A 21,572-nucleotide genomic window follows, 5' to 3' on the forward strand; every position below is an offset into this window, starting at 1 on the left:
ATAATGTATATTGCCTGCTAGACCGGTTTCATTCCAACGCTCCTTGCTACGATTCCACGACTGCTCCTCCTTTTCTACAATGAACGGCCTCGATTTCCGCTCCAGTCAGTCGTCTTATGGCGACCCGAGGCATTTCTCGGCCGCTTCGTACAGCGCCCCTCAGCCGCCGCCAACCAAGGTTCTCCTGGACGGCTACCGTGAAGCTCTCGGCCCCCATAATGCGGAGAAGTCGCTATACAGTCCGGTATGTGCTTCTGCCACATATATTGCTAAGAAAACAGCTAAATTGTGCGTTCGTCTTACAGGTAAACCCGATGGCGCACCCTCCCCGATCCGTCCCGCTCAGCGCAAATGACCCAGTAGCCATGTATCTACTCACCGAAACAGCTATGGGTGACAGCATGAACTATGAGATTCTGTCGGTCGAGGAGGTGGAAGGCTTGAAAAAGGAGCTCCGAGTTCTGTCCAACCGTACGAATGCGGCGAAACGAAAACTGGCCCTGGAATTAAAGCTTCGCGATGCCGCTATGTCGCTAAGCCGACTACATCATAATGAGGGATACGATATGGATGCGTCAGGTCGAAGCGAGCCGACTTTCAAGAATACGAACGAGGAACTTGCCCTCAGTAATCGGAAATGTGAGGAGCTGTCAATGGACATTTGGTATTCAGAGCGCAAGGTACAAGAGACACAGAAGCGCTTGCTGGAACATACTGCCGGTGTTTTACAAATGACGCACAAGGGCCTGAAGAAGAATACGAAGAACGGCATCCCGCATACACCTGAAAGCTTGTCCAGCAGCAACACAGTGGACGATTTCGATGATCGGAGTTTGTATAAAACCTTGGGCCCACTGGATGGGACGAATTCTGAGACGAATGAGGCGCCTACGGGCAGTCTGGCGCACGATAATATTCACGAAACGGAAAGGCAATTGGAGTTGCTGAGTAGCAGACTACGAGATACGTTACTGCGGGCGGATCCAGACAGCGAGTTTGGTCAAATACCCCAGCCTCCTGGCAATGGCGAGGCGGTTGAACCGTCAGCCATGGTGGATGCTCACCTGAGGTATATCGAGAATGGAATCGATGCACTTGGCTCTCAGCCTAAAGATGATATGCCCAACCAGGGTCTGGACCGTGTTAGCGAACAGCAATTAGTAGAGATGGGCCAGCAGCTGCTCAGCATCATGGAGAATCCCGGTTTACCTCGTGCTCAGACATTGCCGCCGGTTCCTGACCCATCTGACAGCGATCTTGCGGAACATCTTACGTTCCTTAGTGTTGGAATCACCGGCCTGGAAAGTCGAGTCGAGAAACTACTGGAGCAAAAGAGTATTCTCACAACCCAGATCCAGCAACAGCGTGAGCTGAATTCTAAGTCGGATGCAGAAAGGGACGCCAAGATTGCCGATCTGATTGAACAGCTTGCTCACCTTCGCAAAGAACTCGAAATTGCCGAGCGTGAAGGTGAACAGCACAAGGAGGATTATGATATGGCATTGAAGGAGCTGGAAAATGTACGACGAGAGCTGTCAGAGCCTCGGGAGACGCAAAGCACCAGAGATCTTGGTGACTCTAAGAGTGAAGCGCATGGGCATGCGGAAGCCGAGATTGCTCGCCTTCAGAGCTTCATTCAAGAAATGCAGCAAGAGAAGGATGAACACCACGAATCTCGCGGGCGCGCGGAAGCTGAAGTCGGACACCTTCAAGCAGTTATTCAGGAGCTCCAACAAGAGAAGAACAAACATCACGAAGCCCTTGGGCGCGCAGAAGCTGAAGCTGAACGTCTTCAGGCAGTCATTCAGAAAATCCAACAAGAGAAGGATGAACACCATGAAGCTCATGGGCGCGCAGAAGCCGAAGTCACTCGCCTCCAAAGTTTGATTCAGTCAATGCAACAAGAAAAAGATGAACATCATGAAGCCCACGGTCGCGCTGAAGTCGAAATCACACGCCTCCAAGCTATGATTCAACAAATCCAACAGGATAAGGATGAACATCACGAAGCTCATGGACGTGCAGAATCTGAAGTTGTACGCCTACAAGATATCATCCACAAGATTGAACACGAGAAAGCAGAAAACCACGAGGACCATGAGCGTGCGGGAGCCGAAATTGCACGCCTTCAGGCTATTGTCCAAAAGATTGAGCAAGAGAAGGATGCACGCGATGAAGCTGATGAGCGTGCTGAAGTTGAGATTGCGCGCCTGCAAGATATTATTCAAGAAGTTCAACACGAGAGAGATGAACATCACGAAGCTCGGATCCGCGTGGAGAGCGAAGTCGCTAGATTACAAGGCGTTGTTGGCCAGCTACAAAATTCCGCAGAGTCGCGCGAAAGCGCGGAGCAACAAGTTGCGCAATTGGAAGAGACAATCCACCAGATTCGCCACGACGCAGACATTCGTGTCAAGGAAGCAACTGATATGCGTGCTCAAGCTGATGCGGAGATATCACGACTGGAGGAATCGATGAATGAAATACGTGAAAAACTAGAGTCTCAAGTCAAGGAAGCGACCGAAGCGCGCAACAACGCAGAAGAGAACGCGTCCCGCTTGCAAAGAGAGTTGACCGACCTGGAGGGTGACGTCGTAAGGGCCCAGACTGAGCTCACCATGGTTAAAGCAGAACTTGACGGTGCTTATGGGACCCGTGCGCAACGGGCCGCTGAAGCCGCCGCCGACCCTGCCCTTTTTCAGGAGCTCGACGAACTGAAGGCTCGAAACTTCGAAATGGCCGAGGAGCTGGCATCCTTGAAGGCTGGAAAGCCTGTGAGTGGCGATGTTCATAATCGTGTTGAAACACTTGAGAAAGAGCTGCGTGAAACTGTGGATGACTACGAAGCTATGACCAAAGCAAGCATCGAGTTTGAGAAGGAGCGCGAGAGGTTCGAGGGTATGATTGATAACCTCCGCGATCGATGTGAGCAGCTGGAGACTCAGCTCAATGAAGAGCGGATTAGCTGGATGGGTTCCAACAACAGCGCTTCCTCTATGGGACGAGACGGGCCTTACGAGACAACATCCACAATGGTGCTGAAGAACGAGTTCAAGAAGATGATGCGGGATACCCGTGCCGAGAACATGAAGATACTCAGAGTAAGATATTCTCCCCTTCGATATACATTCGAGAACGACGCTAACCCAAGAACAGGCTGAGCAGGAAGAGCGCAGAAAACTGGAAGCCATATTACGGCATCTTAAACGGGAGCAAGCGAATCTGAGCGGCAAGTCGAACCTCAGCCAAACTGTAACGGCGTCATGATGAACACGTTCCATTCTTTTATTCATTCTCAACTTTCTCTTCCTCTTCCTCTCTTACCTTTCGGGCCACGTCGGGAGCCCATCGGCCGCTTCAAGTCGACTCAGCAATCTGATCGTTTTCAGCATCAGACCACGTTTGATGGCATAACGGAGCGACGTCAATTTGGGCTCTCTTGATTTCGATAATGGTCATGGTGAATATATTACCATTCTTCGTACATATTAATGTTTGTTTCTTAATCACCCTCCCCCCTTGGGTACGAGGTCTCTCATCTCGGTTTCTGCACTTGTCCGAGTCTGCACATATCACGCTTGAGAAGTATGTATCATAGAATTCGATCTGTTATGGCTGACTATCAGTCCTCAATTGTATATTCTCTTGAATTCTGATTTTGTGTTGGGAAATTTTGTGATGCCGTTGTTTACCTGGTGGGTTGGGAAAGCGCGATGCAGGTGGATGGCCCCCCATACTGCCGCCTGTCCCCAAAACTGATAGTACCCTCAGCTTTCTCGCATGCTCCTTGCTCTCGTCCAAATATTGCTTTACCTCTCTATTGACGCACGATGCGTCTATTGACAATCTTTGCTTAATTATAGAATGGCTGCATCTGGGAAGACCCATCCAATCGAAGAAGACCAGCGATATCCCATTGCCACACTGTTTCCCCCGAAGAGTGATTCGCCCGCACGATCGGTCTCAACCTTTTTGGAATCAAGCAACGGCGGCTCAATATACAATGCACTAAGGGCAGCCTCCGACGATGACAGCGTGACAGCGCCCGGGAACCGCAGTGACAACAGCCCGCTTGAACGCGTGGATACGAGAATGGCCGCTAATGTCGCTACCTTCCACTCTATCTCGCGAGAACAAGGCCGCGCATATGGAGGCTCGGCCCCTGATCCTCCTATATGCGATCAGGACGAGATTAGCAGGCCCCCGCGTGCGCACTTAGTGGCCGACAAATTGCGAACGGCGGGTGATGAACTGAAAGGATGGTCATTGCCAGACCACCTATCGGAATTCCATGAAAGCAGCGGGTCTTCTCCGGCCAATAATTCCAGCGTCAATGCTGTTAACTCATCAGACACAGCCTCATCACCGCCAAAATGGCCGGCGAGTGTTCAATCGCCCGTAAGCCCTACCTTTCCGGAATTCCCACCGCCTACTCGAGCGCCAACACCTCCCGGCCTTCCAACATTTGGCACCGAGGAAGCTCGAGCATATGACTTCCGTATCGGGGCTGATCATCCTGTCCCGAACCGTAGTGAGTCATTGCTGCATCGACTTTTCCAGCGAACTCCTGCAACCACCGCTCCTTCCACGGCTGATCGACAGGGACGTACTCGAGTATATGCTGATGATGGCACCGCTGTTCTAGGAAGCTTCCCACAGCGGCAGAGTGGACATGGTACAAATATTCTGAAGGGACCAAATGATCATCCATTTCACCAGGGGAACCTACCTCTCGCTCAATGTGATGGACCATTCGCAGAGGGAAACAACGCGGTGACTGAACGGCCAGACTCTCCCGGTACTTCTCCCTCGAGCGATTCAGGTGGGAGGTTTGCAGAAGACGAAGCCACTTTGCGCTGGTTAGAGGAGAATATGCCCAGGTCGACAGCGCCTGAATCTGCTCCACCAGCCAATGGTACGCTCAATCCGGGATTGCTACACCAAGGGCCTCCCAATACGAGGGTTGAGTCGTACCAAACCTGCGCTTCTCAAATGCCAGAAACCACATGGCGGCTTGTCGTGCGGGTTTTCTCGAATCTTTCTGAGTCGTTATACTTTGCACCAACTCAGTCGCATTCCGCAGCACCCCTCAATCCGCAAGAGGCGAACACAGTTCAGACAAACGGTGGTGACTGTGATCCACGAGATTGGTGGAAATCTGTTAAGAAGCGAGCAAAGTCTACATATTGCTGCTGCCATGGATCGGAAGAATCAGAGCATCTGATTCCAACAGGTGGCGTAAACCCAAACACGACGATGAACACCACTACACAGGACACATATGTAACTGCGCGTGACCAGACCTCCAACGAGTCTCAGCAGCATCCGCCGAATGTTTTGCCCGAAGGGCCAGTTGACTCATGACCTTTGCAGTTTTTGTTGTTCGAGGCACCTGGTTTTTTCTTCTATTGGAAATACTGACAGCCCCATCTTTACCTACTTTTACTTCCAAGGACGTGATTTGGCTAGAGCGAGATCGAAGAGGGACTTTGTACTTATGGACCGTTAGACGAGGACTTGGTTTTTTTAGTTGTTTCATTGCTATAATATCTTCAATCGGACGAGAACAATGCTTCCCTATACTCAATGAATAGGTTCTATCCTTTTCATATGAAGTTAGAAATCTGTATAGAACCAGAGTAAAACATGGCTAAGGAAAACGCTCAAGTACGAGAAATGTAGAGTAGGACCACAACATATATGAACCCCCGTAATAGTCCATCCTAGAGACCCTCGAAAACAGCCCGTTACTCTACGCAAGGAATACAGGACCAAACGAAGATGAGCACAAACACACCATATCAAACAAGAGGCAGGCTTGTATTATTAATTAAAGATTGACAAAGGAGAGTCGTATTAAATAGTAATTACTATTATCCATTTTAATCTGCATAGATATATATCCAGTATGATGCACGCCATGCTATAATCCCATAAAGAACTGACAAGCCTCTTCGAGATCCTCGTCCTCACCGACAAAATCCCACCCCACGATGCGTGAGTCCTGACTCGCGCAGATGATCTTGCGCGCATCAAACTGGATCTTGAAGATCCGGCTTGTTGGCGTCGCGGCTTGGGCGAGGAGGCGCGCGCGTGGGTGTGTGTAGTAATTCGCGGCGGCGAGGAGGCTTGTCAGGGGCGGGCCAGGGGGTGGAGTTGGGCGGTTGGGGGGATCTGTTTGTTGGGGTGCCGTTGAGGAAGAGGGGTTCGGGTTTGAGTTGCCTTGTTGGAGGCTGTTGAGGGCATGTGTGACAAAGGTGGATGATGATGGTTGTGTTTGGGTAGATGGCCCTTGAGACTGCTGCGTTGCCTGTGCAGCTTGCTGGGCGAGGGCAAAGGCGTTCCCGAGACCTGGGCGTGAGGATGATGTGCTCGAGTGTGCAACGTAAGAGGCATTAGCGGCGGCTTCAGCCTGCCGCAGTTTCTGGCTGACGATCCACTGGCCCTTCCGGTCTTTCTTCCAGATGATGATGGACTCGTCATAAGAGCCAGATACGATCCTTCCCCATTTGCTTCCGCCGCCGCCTGGCGGAATAGAGGCACCTAGTGCCTTGATGTCTCGAGGGTTGCGGGACCCTGCTGTGTTCTGGAGGTAGCCGGCTCGTCGTAGGGCGGCCGGACCTAGGTCAACGGCTTCGCCTGAATTGTGGGCATTCCAGAAATCTCGGTCAACTGCTAAGGCTTCCAGCCTTAGGGCTTCTTCTGAGCCCGGGGGGTCGCCGAAGCCGGCTTGGACGGTTCTAACCAAGTCGGCGTGGCCATGAAGACAGGCAACTTCTGCACGGGATGCGTGGTCAAAGATTCGGATTGTGTTATCATTGCTCCCACTGATGACTCGCTGGTTATCAAACTGAACGCATGCTATGCCCTTCTCGTGGCCTACAAAGGTCTTCAAGCAAGTGCCATTGCGGACATTCCAGATCTTGATCAGTCGGTCGCCCGAAGCTGAGACAATTTCGTCTTCGTCTATCTGTATAGCATTGACAGCAGCGGTGTGTCCCACCAGTGTCATCAGGAGAGAAAATGGCGCCAGGGTACGGATATGGTTCTTGGCAATCTCTGCTTCTAGAACAGGGGAGGGTATCTCACTCGTATCGACGATGTATGATGGGTACAAAACGCCCGACCCCTGTTGAACGCTAGGATAGTCTTTATCAGCCGCTGACAAGTTCTTCCGATTCCAGATCTTGATGAGTTTGTCCTTGGAACATGTAACAAGATATCGATCATCGAATCTGAGGTTCAGAACGGAATCATCATGTGCAGGGGCGATCTCGTGTATCTTCTCGCCCGTAGAAAATCGCCATACGATGACGTTTTTGTCGCTGCTCCCAGATATGATAACATCTTCTGAAGGCCGAGGATCAAATTGAAGGCACAAAACTGATTTTGTGTGCCCAATCAATGGACGGTGCCAAAGTCTTTTTGTATTCAAGTCCCAAACTCGAACAGTTCTATCTCGGCTGCCACTGACGAGCCATTTTCCAATGAACTGGATGGCGTAGACGCACTCCTGGTGGGCTTCTTCCATATGCGCGGGGTGCGGAAGTTGAAAGTTCGTATATCGTCCTTTAGCCCAGTTGTCTTCTAAGCGCCTGCGCTGTCGGAAGAGATAGGGCCAGTTGATCTTAGCAGAGCCGTTTGGCATTCGAAGGAGGAGGGGCGATGGTGTGGTCTTTGGTGGTGCTCGTTCAATGGTTGGCGAAGATATTTCCTGCGTAGGCTCATGTCTAAACTCGTCTTCTGGTTCCTGCGAAAAGAGTGTGTTGCGATCATCCGCCGCATCAGACATCAGATGGTCGCCTTCACGATCTGACCTTACCTGCCCTTGCTGATGGAGTCCCAACGTGCTCGAACCACTACCCTCCGTCCCTTGAGTGCGAGAGTCGAGCCACCCTGACGGTACACGCTTCTTCTGCTTGGGCTCCCCGAGGTCCGTATCCGCGTACCTCGAACGTGATTTCCGAGATTGAGGCGATGGGAGCCCAGAGTGCTCCTGTTCAAAAGCCCGGATCGCATCGATGTCAACGCGCCATCCTTCACCAATATAAAGCTCCTTCCATAGGCGGGAATCAGATATGCGATCTCGCCATGCGCGGGAGGCCAAAGAAGCCGTCAATAAGGTCTGTGGGTCGAGATAGGAGAATATCTCCGCGGTGATTTCCGGCGGCAGTCTGAGAACGGGGTCCATGTGCAATAGCGGAGACAGCCGCTCTACAACGGCGGCGACAGTCGATGTGCGCAGGGTACGTAGAAGGCTATAGGCGATTTCTAGCGATGACAATAGCAGTGAGCATTCATATTAACCACAAGCAAGCACGCGACAAACGCGGGGAGGAATGGCTGAGACTCACCCGCCCTTTCAGCCTCGCTATGTGCAAGGACCCAGTCCGGAATGGACATCACATCGTCTGAGGGAGAGCGCAAGAGCTCCTTGTCCGCCTGGCTTCGCGTATCGTCCGCATAGCCTTCATCCACCTTGAAGGGGGCGGACAAAGAGCGGGCGGTGAGGTCGGATGGGAAGAGACGAAGAGGGATCGAGGCATCAGAGGCATCGCTATCTCTCGCCATGGGAGTTTGGTCCATCTGGAACTCTGGATGGGACGATCAAACGGCCTCGCTCCTGTTCCTCCGCGGCCTTCTCTTTATCCACCCGATCAGAGCCTCAGCCGAGACGCCCAGCTTCTGCCTAAGGCGGTGGGTGAGATGCAATCTTGCGGTCCCCGGTCTGATTCTAGATGCTGAACACGCGAGTATCCAAGGGAGCGATCGTCTTGGAGATTCAAGGGGGTTGGTTGTGGTTGGAAAGCGACATGAAACTGACAGGATGATGATAAAGAGGAAGTGGGAAGTGGATGCCTGCGCGGAGTTAGCAGTCCCAGCAACTCCAACCCGTCAAAACAAACATGACATCTCAGCATTCACTACTATCCAAATCCGAATATTTCCACTTATTCCAGTATGCTCAGGCCCTTCCAATTATTATACGACGCAGCTCATTATCCAGTTTATCTACTAGCATGACTTCACATCCCGTGCCCGATGATCGTGAGCAACCTGGTATACATTCAGTCATTACCCCGACAACTACTCCGCGGGAATAGATGAAGATAGAAAGTTTCCGGCTGAGTGTCTTTCAAGACCAGTCTACACTCCCACTAGCTGGGCTGAAACTTCTAGGCTCACCTGTCTGCAGTGCATGCCCCGCCACCTTAACTTGAAGCGCATCCCTGCATGTGCTTAAGGTTCCTCCAGCGTTTCCTCTAGCAGCCGTTGACTCGGGACTCTAGCGCCTGAAACCACAGCTTGGCTTCGGCGAACTATCAGCAGACTCTTTATATTCTGTTGGGCTAAGTAGTAACGATCTCTCTGGCTTAAATACGAGTCTCTTCGCATACTACAGAATGAAGGTGAATTTGGGTGTGATCAGCAGCGGAAGCAACAGCCGCGATAGATCACCGCGGATTCGAATCACGTATAGTCCTTTGACATGCAAAGGCGTTGGACTAGTCAAGCCTCAAACAACTGGCGTTTCTAGAAGTAGATATATAGGCCCTGGCTTGCGCTATAATCAAGTTGTACGACGTGAATCCGAGTCTGGCACCGGCTGCCTGGAATTTCAGGGTCAGGATCTGTGCTCCTTCGGGGTCGGCCACTGCAACACTGGCCTAACACTGGCCTGCACCTGGGCAACTCCTCCCCGTCTCCCTTTTCGTCCGGTCTGCTGGTCCTCTTCTCCCTGACTTATCATGAATTAATGTCCTGTGCTCTTCACTGCCCAACATACATTCTTTCCCCCTTTACTTTGTATCGTTCGGTCTCCTGTCACGATCCTCAGGGTTCCAGGCTTACTGCTGCGCCAAACCCCACACTTTCCCCCTTCTCTTGGGGATCGCTCTCGATAATTCTCTCTCGATCTTAAGCTGGCCAGCAAGGGTGAAACACAGCTGCGACCATATTTCCAGTCGCACATCCAGGTTCCGAGGTAACTACAGCCCCCTCCAACCTACTTCGTCGTTAGCTTAACCGCCGTTGCTCAGTGCCAGCCGTGGCCACCACCGCCGCCGTGAACACTGCTCCTATCTCCACTCCCTTCCTTAGCTGCTCGCTTGCGCCATCCGTCCCGCATCGGTCCACTGGGCACTGGCTCGCGTTCTTCAGTGATCCATGCTTGACCTGACGACAACTCTCGTACAACCTCCGCTGGCCGCCACTACTCTGTCTATTCCATTCCTTTTCTCGTCTGCTGCGCAGATTTGAACCTCCCGTACACTGTCGCTAGTCGATCAGCCGTCCCTCTCCCCCCCTCACTCATACGGGCCCAGTCGGTGGACGTCGCAATGGCCGACACCGCTGGCCTAAACCCCGGCGGCCCCGTCGCCGAGGACAACATTATCAACCGCCGCGGCAATGAGGGTATCTATCAGAGCTGTGTTAACCTCAAAAGGCGACTTGCAGAAGTCCCTAACTTTGGGTTATACTTACAAGAGATGGAAGAAGAAGATCTAGCGCAGGGAAACTCGGATCCCGTCGCCTCACTATGGAATTTCCTCCGACAAGGATACCCCCTGTTGGCTATCTACAACGCTTCCGACCCCGGCGCACCCCTCGAAGTCGACACCACAAAGGTTCCCGAAGCCAGACGACCAAAGGCCGCTACATTCAAATTTCTCCAAGCCGCAATACAAGAGATGGCGTTTCCACAACAGGATTGCTTTCTCATCACAGACCTGTACGGCGAGAACACAATCGGGTTCACCAAAGTAATAAAGATGGTAAATCGGGTCTTAGACATCCTGGAGATTCAGGGCCAATTGAAGAAACCGTCCGATACCGCTACGGCTGCGCCAGCAGCAGGGAGGAAGCTCACTAAGAGGGAACACATTTTGAAGGAGTTGTTAGAAACAGAGCGCGACTACGTTCACCATCTCCAAAATCTGCAAGCGCTCAAGAAAGAGCTGGAGGACACCGGCGCTCTCACCGGCGATGCTAGCCATCAGATCTTCTTGAATCTAAACAACCTGCTCGATTTCTCCCAGCGATTCCTTATCAGGCTCGAGCAACACTACGCTCGACCAGAAGAAAAGCAAAACTGGGGTGAACTGTTTATCCAGCATGAAGAAGCTTTCCGGCAATACGAGCCGTTTATTGCGAACCAAATGCGCTGCGATAAGACCTGTCAAAAGGAATGGGAGAAGATCCGAAATGCGCCACGCTCTATTGATCTCCAGCAGATGGTCGCGCAACCAGCCACACTCAACGGCTTTTTTGTCAAGCCCTTTCAGCGTTTGACCAAGTATCCTCTGATGCTTTCGGTTAGTACTTGCAATCAGCGGCTATCGACCGGATTTTAAGTTGCTGACTATGTGTTAAAAAGGAATTACGCAAACAGATCGAGGACCCCGACCTTCAAGCCGATATTAAACGCGCCATCGATGCCATTCAGTCCGTACTGGACGCCGCCAACGATGCCATTGACAAAGAACAACTAGCGGCTGCATTTCTTGAATTGGACGAACGTGTTGATGACTGGAAAGCCCTAAAGATCGAATCATTCGGCGAACTACTCCGTTTTGGTACCTTCACAGTAATCAAGAACGACAATAACAAGGATTCAGAGAGAGAAGTCAGTACAAGTTTTGTCACGCGACTTACATTCCATGATTTCTCCAAGTCGTGTATGCTGAAATACTTGCTAACCTGTTTCCGCCATAGTACCATATTTATCTTTTCGAGCGAATCCTGCTTTGTTGCAAGGACATAAATCCAAACAAGCAGAAATCAAGATTGGTCGGCGGCAGCAAAGATAAGCCGAGTACCAGTAAGGGCAAGCCACGGCTCGTGCTCAAAGGTCGCATTTACATGGCAAATGTGACCGATATCGTCTGGCTTCAAAAACCGGGTATGCAGAAACCCATCGAAGATGAAAAGACTCAAAGGAACTAATATCTGCTAGGGTCCTATCGTATTCAGATCTTCTGGAAAGGAGACCCTGGGGTAGTGGATAACTTTGTTATTCGCTATTCGAATGAGGACATGATGCGCAAATGGTACAAGGATATCAACACGCAGCGCGAAATACAGGCGGAGCAACGCAGTGCGCGCAATACTGGCACATCCGATTCCGAATTTACCTACATGAAATCTATAAGTGGCAACATTACGAACCCCTACCAGCAGGAGTATGACGAGGAACAAGCCACTAAAGAAGCAGGCTTCTTCTCCGAGTTCCCCATGAGTCGCAATGCTTCAAGCACAAGTCTCCGGACCCGATCTGCGACAGGTGGAAGTGGCGGCTCTGGTCCTCCGCTTTCCACTAACCGGGGCCCTGGCCGTTACCCAGCAATGCCCGACTCGAATTTATCCGTACACACACAGTTTCCCGTTGGAAGCATGTCGCCAGGTGAACGAAATGGCAACTCGTATTTCTCGCCCACGGAATCCGCCAGGTCGAGCTCACAATCGGCGGGGTATCCCTACAATCGTCAACTAACCCCGGTCACCCCTTGGGCAGAAGACAACAACCGATACACGGCTCCTGCTTTGTCTCGTGCGACATCTAGAGATGGTTCAAATTCGGGCTACTTTAACGGCGCAGCACCCAATGGGCGGAGTGCGCAACGTCCCTCTCTGCCTCCTATGTCAGCTAGTAGCCAAGCAGCGAACAGCGCCTCGCAGAGAATGCGGTCTGCGAGCAGCCCGGATATCCACCATCACAATCCTGAAATGCGGCGGTATATGGGTGCTCACACCATGCAGACGGTCGACAACGTGCCTGTGCCTCCAATTCCTGCTCACATGGCCAGCATGAAAGCGCCGGTCAGTCGTAGCCAAAATAACTCTCCAACAAATCACAACCTTCCTATCCGAACTAATCACCCTCACGCCTTCCATGAGCCTCAATATTCTGACGGACAGCCGGGCGCAGCCCCTTCGGACCAGCCAACGTCTCCGTTAAGCCATGAGCCTGAGGAGGAGCCGTTTATGCCGACGCAACTGAAGGCCAAAGTCAACTTTGATGAGAACTATGTGACACTGGTTATTTCCAGCAACATCATGTTCCGCACGCTCACTGATCGGGTTGATGCCAAACTTCAGCGATTTACCAATCGCTCAATCGGTAGCAAAACGGTCCGTTTACGTTACCAAGACGAGGACGGCGACTTTGTCACTATTGATAGTGATGAGGCCGTCCAACTTGCATTTATGGAGTGGAAGGAACAAAATCGCGAGGACCTTGCACGGGGTCAAGTGGGCGAGATCCAACTTTGGTGTCAACCGGTTGAGAACTAGATCAAGGCGTTTGCTCCCCATTATACCTCCCACACCCTTTCATCTCAGCTACCGCTGAGATTTCTTCTGAAAGTGCCTCGAGGAGCCGGAATAGCAGAAGAGACGCAGCCTAGTGTTGTCTCCTGGATTGCATTTCGCCCGCTCATTATTTCCAACTGGATTGGCTCGAGACCGCCTGAAGCTGCGTCTTCAATTCTCAGATCTTCACATAGTTCGAAAGACGACAGGAGGCTTGAAGACACAACCCTTTCACGAACATCTGATGGACTTCTTTTTTGGTTTTGATGTCTGATCATTTTCTCATTAAGAGAGAATTATACCTACGATGACGTTTGTTTCATCTTGATTCATCTATTCCCATCTATCCTTGCTTGCGAAATTCCATGTCTACGGACAATGATTGCATGATGTATGTATAACGCTGCACATTTTCCCGCAGGTTTTCCCAGATGAGGCGATGTATAGTGTTCTCGCATTATTAGGGCTGGAACTTGTTGTTGTCGGCGGGCTGAAGCTGGGGTGTTTTTGCTGATTTGTCTACGGACTAGACTTGCTTATTGCATAAGAAGAGGTTCGGCTACAGATAATGAATGGGAACGGTCAGATACCACATAAGACCTGTGACGTTGCAGCGCCATATTAGAGTACGGAGTAGTCTTTAAGTGACGACGAGGCGGTGGAGAGAAAATTTGATTTATACTTTCCAGGGGGCCAGCGCGCTCTCCGATTCGGCGTTGGGCGCAGCTTGAAGAAGCAAAAACGTGGCTGTCTAAAAATACCCCAATATGATGTTAGCAGTGGCACAGAGTCCCTATACAACAAGATTAATCTATACGTTGGAGCTGAAGGAACCGGCATCGGCATACTGGCAGGTTCGGATACTCTCCGAGACTGACAGTCAGACCCAGCCGATCGGGAGGATCCAGACAAGGTTCTTGGACGCAAGATCTGGGAAAGGCTTGGTACTAGACCTGATGGACGGCCTGGCATCGCAAAATGAGGCATTTTCTGTTCCAGCTGGTCGCCCAACGGCAAAGTTGTTTGGGCGGTGCAGCCGATGCGCGATTACAATTGAGACACAGCTTGATGCCCTGAGTTGTCCTTGATTTGGTTGCTGGAAGTGCTGTTCGTCTTATATAAAAGCTGTTCGCCTCTCTGGATATCCACTTTCTTCCTCCAAGTTCTTCCCCATTATTTCTCCCCTAATCTTCTCTTAGACTTTTACAATATCATCATCTTCTAATAATTATCCCATCATGTCCTTCTCCGGACGCCGCGTGAGCATCCTGCGCCCTTCCAACCGACGCTTCTCGGTGGGCAAGGAGCTGTCAAACAACGGTGCGTGTCTTGGCTTCTTTTGCTTTTCTCGGAGAAATACTCCATCTGCTGGTCTTCTCCAGACTAACGTCCATTGCCAGAACTCCAATCCGAAACCCATCGTCAATTCCGAACCGCCCACGAAGGTCACCGTCCTCATGCTGGTCTCGACGCCTCTCGTGCCTCTACCGGTGTCGTCTGGTTAGTATAACAAACTATGTTGCAATCTCGTCGCTCAGACAAAACTAGGTGTACCGAACGTGCCTCCGAACACGGTTACTCAGAAGACCCTACCGGCTGGGCCAATCTTGGTCAAGGTGCTCCCGAAGCCGATGACGAAATCGAAGGCAGCTTTCCCCGTCCCGAAACTATCCCAATCAGCTCCGCTGCTCGAGAATACGGACCGACCGCCGGTATCAAGCCCCTCCGTGCCGCTGTCGCCCGCCTATACAATGAACACTACCGTCAGGGCAAGGAGAGTCAATATACTTGGGAGAATGTGTGCATTGTCCCCGGTGGACGTGCGGGTTTGATCCGAATTGCGGCCATTCTGGGCAACTCATACCTCTCTTTCCCCATCCCCGATTACTCTGCGTACTCGGAGATGTTGAGTTTGTTCAAGAATATTGCTCCCATCCCGATGCCGCTCGCACAGGAGGATCACTACCATATCCACCCTGATAAGATTGCGGAGGAAATCGCTCGTGGAACGTCGGTTATCTTGACTTCGAACCCGCGAAACCCTACCGGACACTTTATTTCTGGCGAGGAGCTGGCCAACATCCAGGACATCTGTCGAGACCGCGCTACTCTCATCCTAGATGAGTTCTACGGTGGTTACAACTACACCACCGACTGCGACGGCACAACCATTAGCGGTGCTGCAAACGTCATTGACGTAAACAAGGATGGTATGGTGCTCCTACGACCAGTTGATGAGAAATACTGACGAAATAGACGTCCTCCTCATTGACGGTCTCACAAAGCGTTTCCGCCTGCCAGGTTGGCGTATCGCCTGGGTTGTCGGTCCCAAGGAATTCATCGACGCCCTCGGCTCCGCAGGCTCCTATCTCGACGGTGGCGCCAACGCGCCCTTCCAAGAAGCCGCCATCCCCATGCTCGAGCCCTCTCTTGTGCACCAGGAGATGAAGGCCCTGCAGAGCCATTTCCGCGAGAAGCGTGACTTCGTCCTCAAGCGTCTGCACGAGATCGGTTTCCGCGTCCAGGACGTCCCGCAAGCGACCTTCTACATTTGGCTCGACTTGACCTCGCTTGACCCGCCGCTTCCCAAGGAGGCCAACATCTCCGACGGTCTGAACTTCTTCAACGCTCTTCTCAGCGAGAAGGTCATTGTTGTGCCGGGTATCTTTTTCGACCTGAACCCGGCTAAGAGACGTGACCTGTTTGACAGTCCTTGCCACCACTTTGTCCGCTTGAGTTACGGACCGAAGATGGAGGTGCTGAAGATGGGTCTTGATGGTATTGAGCGTGTCATTCGCCGTGCTAGAGGGGAGCACTATGAGCCTACGGCGATGGACGAGGAGGCTATTCAGGATGATTAGATGCTTTGCATTGCATTGGGATGGGTTATAGACGGTAGACTTTAATAATTTTAGAACATTATTATCATATACAAATGAACTATAAATCACGTGATGGGTTTCTCCGCAGCTTGTCTTGTCCTGTCCGCATCGTCATTTCCGGATCTCCACAAGCAGGGCGCGAAAGCGCCGCATCAGCAAGAAAATAGCGGCTCACAATGCGTCTTCAAGTCTTCGGCTCCTGATGAATCGAAATCAAATCAACATCCTGAAATGCCGCCATCACGATCACCAACAACTCCGACCTCAGCAAACCGCAACCGCAAGGGCAGCGCTCTCTTTCGCTTCCTAAATTACACGGTCTTCATCTTCCTTTCGATCATCCTCCTATGCCTTATCGTTCTCACGCCGGCCGACGCAATTTATCAATGCTACGTCACGCATCGTCTGACCAACATCTTCATCATAACGGGGGGGTACGTCGTGACCTTCCTGCTTGCGGTCCTGATTTACGCGACGCGCATCTACACGAATCGCAGCGTGCTAGGTGGAATCCCGAAAGCTTGGATACCCATTGAGAAAGAGGATGTCGGAAAGAGCGTGAGGAGGCTTGTTGTTGAGGGGCTGGGGAGGAGTGCGCTTATTGCGAGGGGGGCAAGGCCGCGGAGTTTACGCAGTACAAATGGTGCAAGGAGTGGCAACGCCCATGTTGATGCCAACACTGGCGCTGGCGCCGGTGAGGTTGGCGATGGCGATGGAGAAGAAAGGGAGGGTTTGCTCAGGGGGTTCGACTATGATCTTGACCCTGCGAATCCGCCGTGGGGGGTTATCGAGCATCGTGGGTGGTCGGCGCCCGATTCATCTTTGTCTGCGTCTGCACCGGACCAGGGGGCATCGGAGGGCGATGCACCTGCACCGGGTCTATGCTACCGCACTGTGATTCGCGAACTCCCGCACCTTATTGAAGCGAAGGCTGTTTCGCTCGCGCCTCCAGACCCAATCTTTACACTTGCCCCTTCGAACCAGATGGATCCAAACGCAGACCAGGAAGCCCTTCGAATCCCAGATACGCGCATCGTCGCTATACTTCGCCGCTCCGGCACGATGTCCCTGCGCAACTATATCAACCACCTGATTTCTCTCTCGATCCTGCATCCGCCAGAGATAGGACTAGAGTTCCTGTCTCTGTACGAGCGCGCCCGGTTTTCTGGCAAAGATTTATACGAGGATGAGTTCCGTACATTGATGGGTGTCTTCGCGGATGTCTTGCGAGGAATGAGGTTCGATCACGAGCAGCATCAGCCCCTGATGGACATGGACGGTGAGGACGGCGATCTAGGCCGCTCGATGCGTGATGCACACTCCCTTTTCGGCTCGCGGTCCGAATCAGTCATCGGCCCATCAGACGAAGAGGGCGAGACGGAGACAGATACGCTTGGCTCCGTGAATATTCACCATCTCGACTCGCCCCGTCGCCGACCCCGGTCCCGTTCTCGCCCGGCGTATAGGTACGACTATACCTACAACTATGCGAGCGGGAGTCTGCAGGCCGAGGACACCCGCCCAAACTCCAGGCCCTTACCGAACCGCAGCCGCAGCAGAATCGAATTCGGTGGTGACGGAGCTGGGGGTGGAAGTATGATGCAGTATTGGTTGCCTGCCAGAACACCCTCCACGCATTCGCTGCGGCCGGCCCGGTCAAATGGCTCGGCGTCGGGAGTGAGCTTAAGCTCGGCATCCCGGTCGGGCTTGGATTCTGTGTCCGGGGGTGGCAGTGCGAGTTTAAGTGGCGGGAGCGTCATCCGGCTGGCTGATGCTCGGACGGAGAGTGTTTCGGGATTGCCGTATGTCCTCGGTGGGGGGAGGTAGAGCTTGTTTCTTCCCCAGATACCGGTTTCTGGACTTTTATGGTCTACCGTATAATTGCTAGAGTAGACTTGTTTTTTTTTTGCTGTATATAGAGATACCCAGCCATCATTAATATGTTATAATCCGAACCAGTCAGTAAAGACCACACAAACTCGACTGTATACGATAAAGCAGTGTTTATGGAATTATTGATTTTATATATGTATCCCTTATGTACCTATCTAATGTGTCAATCATCACGGAGAGACAGCGACCGAGAAAATATCCAAATCTACCCCGGAAGTCAGGTCCAGTCAAGTCAAAAAAGCAGGTATCCATAACCCCCGGAAACCCCTGGTCTAACAGAACCGAGTAAAACAGTAAAGGGAAAAGTAAGAATAGAAGGAAACAACGCTCAATCGTAAGAATCATGCGAAATGTACAGAGAAGCGGAAGGAGGTGTCATATCGGCTCGGCTCGTAAGTTGCTGGTTAGAGGGGAGCGAGTCTGAAAGGAAAAGAGGACAAGCGGGCGCGTTGAAAAGGAAGGTCACCGCTTGACGGATGATATCATGAATTCATGATAAAGTCGGATGGGGAAGGAAGCGAGGGCCGAGTAGTCTAGTCATCTTCGCCTCCCAGTTCGGAGGTATCCACCCAGCCGCGAGACATCTCGACAGCTTTCGTCCACTTCTTGTACATCTTCTTGCTTTGTTCGGGGGAGATGGCAGGTTGGAAGGAGGTTCGGTTCGCGCGGTTCATATTTTTGAGCTCGTCGAATTCCTTCCAGATGTCAATGGCGAAACCGGCGGCAATGGCGGCACCGAGTGCTGTCGTCTCATGCATGGCTGGTCGTTCAACGGGGATCTGGATGATATCTGCTTGAGTCTGGGGCGGGAAAGTTAGCTTTTACTTCTTCTAAACTGTTGGTAGGGTTGGGGTTGGAACTCACCTGCATGCAGATATCAGAATTACTCATTCCTCCGTCAACGGCGAGCTCGGAAAGTGCATGACCACTGTCCATTTCCATGGCATCAAGAATGGCCTTGGTCTGGAAGCAGGCGGCTTCCATGGTAGCACGGGCGATGTGACCACGTTGAGTATGTTGTGTGATTCCGACTGAATGGGTCAGTCACAGCTGCAGCTAGATGGAGGGATATACTCACAAATTGTTCCCTTGGCGTCATCGATCCAGTATGGCGCAAAGAGACCACTGAAGGCTGTAACGAAGATGCATCCTCCGTTGTCTGGAACCATTGCCGCCAAGTCACTCACTTTACGTGAGTCTCGGAAAAAGCCCATGTTGTTCATGAGGAATGAGACACCACTTCCCGCGACGGCTACACTTCCCTCAAGCGCATACACCGGCTTCCGGTTTTTTCCAAGCTGGAAACCGACGGTACCAAGCAGGCCATGCTTTGAGATAACAGGCTTCTCTCCAACATTATACAGGAGGAAGCATCCTGTACCGTAAGTGTTCTTCGCTGTACCAGGCGTGAACGCACAGTGACCGACAAGCGCTGCAGATTGGTCTCCAAGGTCACTGGTAATTGGAACGCCTTCTAAAGGACCAGACCTGACGTAACCGAATCCGTCTGGGTCAGAGGATGGGAGAATCTTAGGCAGGCGGATCTTCTTGGGATCCAGTCCGAAGAAGTCCAATAGTCGCTTGTCGTAATCGAGCGTCTCAAGATTCATCAACATGGTTCTAGAGGCATTGGTAACATCCGTTACATGGTGCTTTCCCTCCAAGCCACCGTTCAGGTTGTAAATGAGCCATGAGTCAACCGTGCCGAAAGCGAGGCGTCCTTCATCGTACGCTTGTTTGACAACCTCATTATGACGGAGTAACCACACCAGTGAGACAGACGCAGGATATGTGGATAACGGCAGACCGCAAATGTCCTTCAGCTCTTCGGCGCCCTTTTGCTCCTTCAATTCTCGAACAAGGGCCTTTGTTCGGGTATCAGGCCAAGCAATCGAGGGACACAGAGGCTCACCAGTTTCCCAATCCCAGCAGAGGACTGTTTCACGTTGGCTGGTAAGACCAATTGCTTCGATGTCTGATTTAGAGTGACCGAGGGCGAGGAATGTTTTCATGGCCTCTTCAATGCAGGTGTAGACGGAGTCCACCATCTCATATGGATCTTGCTCGTGCCATCTAAGTTGAGAATATCCGTTAGCAAGAAAAAAAGAGAGCCAGTCGGAACCGTGCAAGTCTCACCCTGATTGCTCGTGAAGTTGGCGGTATTCCGCCTGATATTTGGCAATGGGATTTCCCACGCAGTCAAAGATAATAAATCGCGTACTCGTAGTACCCTGGTCAATGGCACCAATAAAACGGTCCTTCAACTCGTCTTGCCGGCGGTCCTCGTCCATCAGCAAGGACCGGTCACCGTCGACTGACTGACGGGCATGGATGCGAACTTGGTGGTGCTGCTCCTCATTGGCGTCAATCTCGGCGTCGAGCTCGGACATGTCAAAGGGGTTCTTGCGCATGGTGACTGTGTGGTATTCCTCGAGGAACCGACGAGGAAGAGGGGTATGAGGGGTAGAGGGGGAAGAGGCGACAAAGATGGATTGGTGATAGAACGATTACGTCCCCGGGTCAACAGTAGTTACAGCAGAGCGGAGAGTAGGGCGAGTCAGGAATTGAGCTACGGTATGGAGAAGCGAGGAGGGGAGAGGAGAGGGAACAAGTAGGGTGCAGTGGATGTGAAAAAGAGAGCGAGGGCGAGAGAGGACGAGAAGAGGCCAAGATGAACGCAATCCGGATGGTGACGTAGACAGAGACGACTGGGAGACTGTGGGGAGCCCGCAACCCGGTTCAACGACGCTCTGAGTAATTGGGAGAGGAAAAGTGGCGACGGGAAAGCAATCGATCAATCAATGACAACAGACAGCAAGAAGGCAGAAGAGAATAAACCGGGGGATGATTAAGTATTACTGTTCTTACTGACAACAACTGAGATCATCGAGAGGGAAGGCTGAGGAAACCGGCTGGAGAGACTCGAGGAGGGGCACCGGAGGGGGAAGAGGCCTCTTTAGTAGCAGGCAGTGGGCACGCTCCAGTTCCAGACAGTCAGGGATCGTCTCCAAGCGTTCTATCAACGTACCTGCTTGAGACTCCCGCGACTCTGGAATAATCTGGATTGAACAGTTATCAAGGATTCCAGGATGACTATGACGGAGAAGGTGGGGGCGTGGGGAAGCATGACTGCGATCCCTCCGTTATTATTTGCGCTTCAGTTCCAGGCTCTTCTTTTCCCTCTTTTTTTCTGATCAGACGACCTTGTGCGCTGCCTCCAGACATCCTTCCCCTGGCTTGCAGTTACGAATCCGAATGCTTGTCGTCTATATACTGCCCACATCGGGAAGGTTAGCCAGGCCCCTGGGCGGCTGGAGCTCCAGGGCCCTCCCCGGCTGTCCTTCCGCTTTCTGAGCCGAACATGCTGAATCGGTCTCGGCCCTCGCGACGCGCCCTCACATGACTGTTCGTTCATTTTTTGCTGCAGAAGACTATCGCCGACTATGCGCCCATCAGTCAATCATCGGCTTTCCAGAAGCCCAGCGC

The 21,572-nt window shown here is 52.0% G+C and overlaps 7 protein-coding genes across 7 annotated transcripts; 5 read left to right on the forward strand and 2 right to left on the reverse strand.

The window, feature by feature from the left end:
• Positions 1-79: 79 nt before the first annotated feature.
• BDW74DRAFT_166038 (involucrin repeat protein) lies at positions 80-3,267 on the forward strand (the record flags this gene model as incomplete). The annotated part of the gene is made up of 4 exons (XM_073726490.1): positions 80-244; positions 282-1,697; positions 1,893-3,101; positions 3,157-3,267. The coding sequence occupies 4 exons, from the start codon at positions 80-82 to the stop codon at positions 3,265-3,267; spliced, it is 2,901 nt and encodes a 966-aa protein (XP_073586962.1).
• Positions 3,268-3,566: 299 nt separating this feature from the next.
• On the forward strand, positions 3,567-5,490 carry BDW74DRAFT_98712 (uncharacterized protein). The gene has a single exon (XM_073734236.1). It carries the CDS (start codon positions 3,865-3,867, stop codon positions 5,362-5,364), a length of 1,500 nt encoding a protein of 499 aa, XP_073586963.1. The 5' UTR covers positions 3,567-3,864; the 3' UTR covers positions 5,365-5,490.
• A 334-nt stretch (positions 5,491-5,824) lies between these two features.
• BDW74DRAFT_98717 (F-box and WD domain protein) lies at positions 5,825-8,913 on the reverse strand. Its single transcript, XM_073734237.1, has 2 exons — positions 8,355-8,913; positions 5,825-8,271 (listed from the first exon to the last, which is right to left on the reverse strand). Exons 1-2 carry the CDS (start codon positions 8,584-8,586, stop codon positions 5,924-5,926), a joined length of 2,580 nt encoding a protein of 859 aa, XP_073586964.1. The 5' UTR covers positions 8,587-8,913; the 3' UTR covers positions 5,825-5,923.
• Positions 8,914-9,602: 689 nt separating this feature from the next.
• On the forward strand, positions 9,603-13,908 carry BDW74DRAFT_147103 (Rho family guanine nucleotide exchange factor CDC24). The gene is made up of 5 exons (XM_073723484.1): positions 9,603-9,985; positions 10,041-11,315; positions 11,378-11,626; positions 11,716-11,902; positions 11,957-13,908. The coding sequence occupies exons 2-5, from the start codon at positions 10,341-10,343 to the stop codon at positions 13,291-13,293; spliced, it is 2,748 nt and encodes a 915-aa protein (XP_073586965.1). The 5' UTR covers positions 9,603-9,985; positions 10,041-10,340; the 3' UTR covers positions 13,294-13,908.
• A 641-nt stretch (positions 13,909-14,549) lies between these two features.
• BDW74DRAFT_174930 (pyridoxal phosphate-dependent aminotransferase) lies at positions 14,550-16,172 on the forward strand (the record flags this gene model as incomplete). Its single annotated transcript, XM_073728166.1, has 4 exons — positions 14,550-14,631; positions 14,712-14,811; positions 14,860-15,521; positions 15,568-16,172. 4 exons carry the CDS (start codon positions 14,550-14,552, stop codon positions 16,170-16,172), a joined length of 1,449 nt encoding a protein of 482 aa, XP_073586966.1.
• BDW74DRAFT_98754 (uncharacterized protein) lies at positions 16,021-18,371 on the forward strand. The gene has a single exon (XM_073734239.1). The coding sequence runs from the start codon at positions 16,266-16,268 to the stop codon at positions 18,018-18,020; it is 1,755 nt and encodes a 584-aa protein (XP_073586967.1). The 5' UTR covers positions 16,021-16,265; the 3' UTR covers positions 18,021-18,371.
• Positions 18,320-20,870, reverse strand: BDW74DRAFT_98739 (glycerol kinase). The gene is made up of 4 exons (XM_073734238.1): positions 20,223-20,870; positions 19,165-20,159; positions 18,951-19,117; positions 18,320-18,886 (listed from the first exon to the last, which is right to left on the reverse strand). The coding sequence occupies exons 1-4, from the start codon at positions 20,495-20,497 to the stop codon at positions 18,620-18,622; spliced, it is 1,704 nt and encodes a 567-aa protein (XP_073586968.1). The 5' UTR covers positions 20,498-20,870; the 3' UTR covers positions 18,320-18,619.
• Positions 20,871-21,572: the final 702 nt, after the last annotated feature.

This window comes from Aspergillus multicolor (genome assembly GCF_047715735.1).
Source record: "Aspergillus multicolor strain CBS 133.54 unplaced genomic scaffold BDW74scaffold_4, whole genome shotgun sequence".
Taxonomy (NCBI): Eukaryota; Fungi; Ascomycota; class Eurotiomycetes; order Eurotiales; family Aspergillaceae; genus Aspergillus; species Aspergillus multicolor.

Bases quoted from the DNA above. Each gene is read 5' to 3' on its own strand.
- BDW74DRAFT_98712 (XM_073734236.1), top strand. From the start codon at position 3,865: ATGGCTGCATCTGGGAAGACCCATCCAATCGAAGAAGACCAGCGATAT.
- BDW74DRAFT_98717 (XM_073734237.1), bottom strand. From the start codon at position 8,586: ATGGACCAAACTCCCATGGCGAGAGATAGCGATGCCTCTGATGCCTCG. The intron at 8,272-8,354 runs GTGAGTCTCAGC...TGTCATCGCTAG, and splicing joins TAGCGAGGCTGAAAGGGCGG to AAATCGCCTATAGCCTTCTA.
- BDW74DRAFT_147103 (XM_073723484.1), top strand. From the start codon at position 10,341: ATGGCCGACACCGCTGGCCTAAACCCCGGCGGCCCCGTCGCCGAGGAC. The intron at 11,316-11,377 runs GTTAGTACTTGC...TGTGTTAAAAAG, and splicing joins AGTATCCTCTGATGCTTTCG to GAATTACGCAAACAGATCGA. The intron at 11,903-11,956 runs GTATGCAGAAAC...AATATCTGCTAG, and splicing joins CGTCTGGCTTCAAAAACCGG to GGTCCTATCGTATTCAGATC.
- BDW74DRAFT_98754 (XM_073734239.1), top strand. From the start codon at position 16,266: ATGGGTTTCTCCGCAGCTTGTCTTGTCCTGTCCGCATCGTCATTTCCG.
- BDW74DRAFT_98739 (XM_073734238.1), bottom strand. From the start codon at position 20,497: ATGCGCAAGAACCCCTTTGACATGTCCGAGCTCGACGCCGAGATTGAC. The intron at 20,160-20,222 runs GTGAGACTTGCA...TTCTCAACTTAG, and splicing joins CAACTTCACGAGCAATCAGG to ATGGCACGAGCAAGATCCAT. The intron at 18,887-18,950 runs GTGAGTTCCAAC...TTCCCGCCCCAG, and splicing joins ATTCTGATATCTGCATGCAG to ACTCAAGCAGATATCATCCA.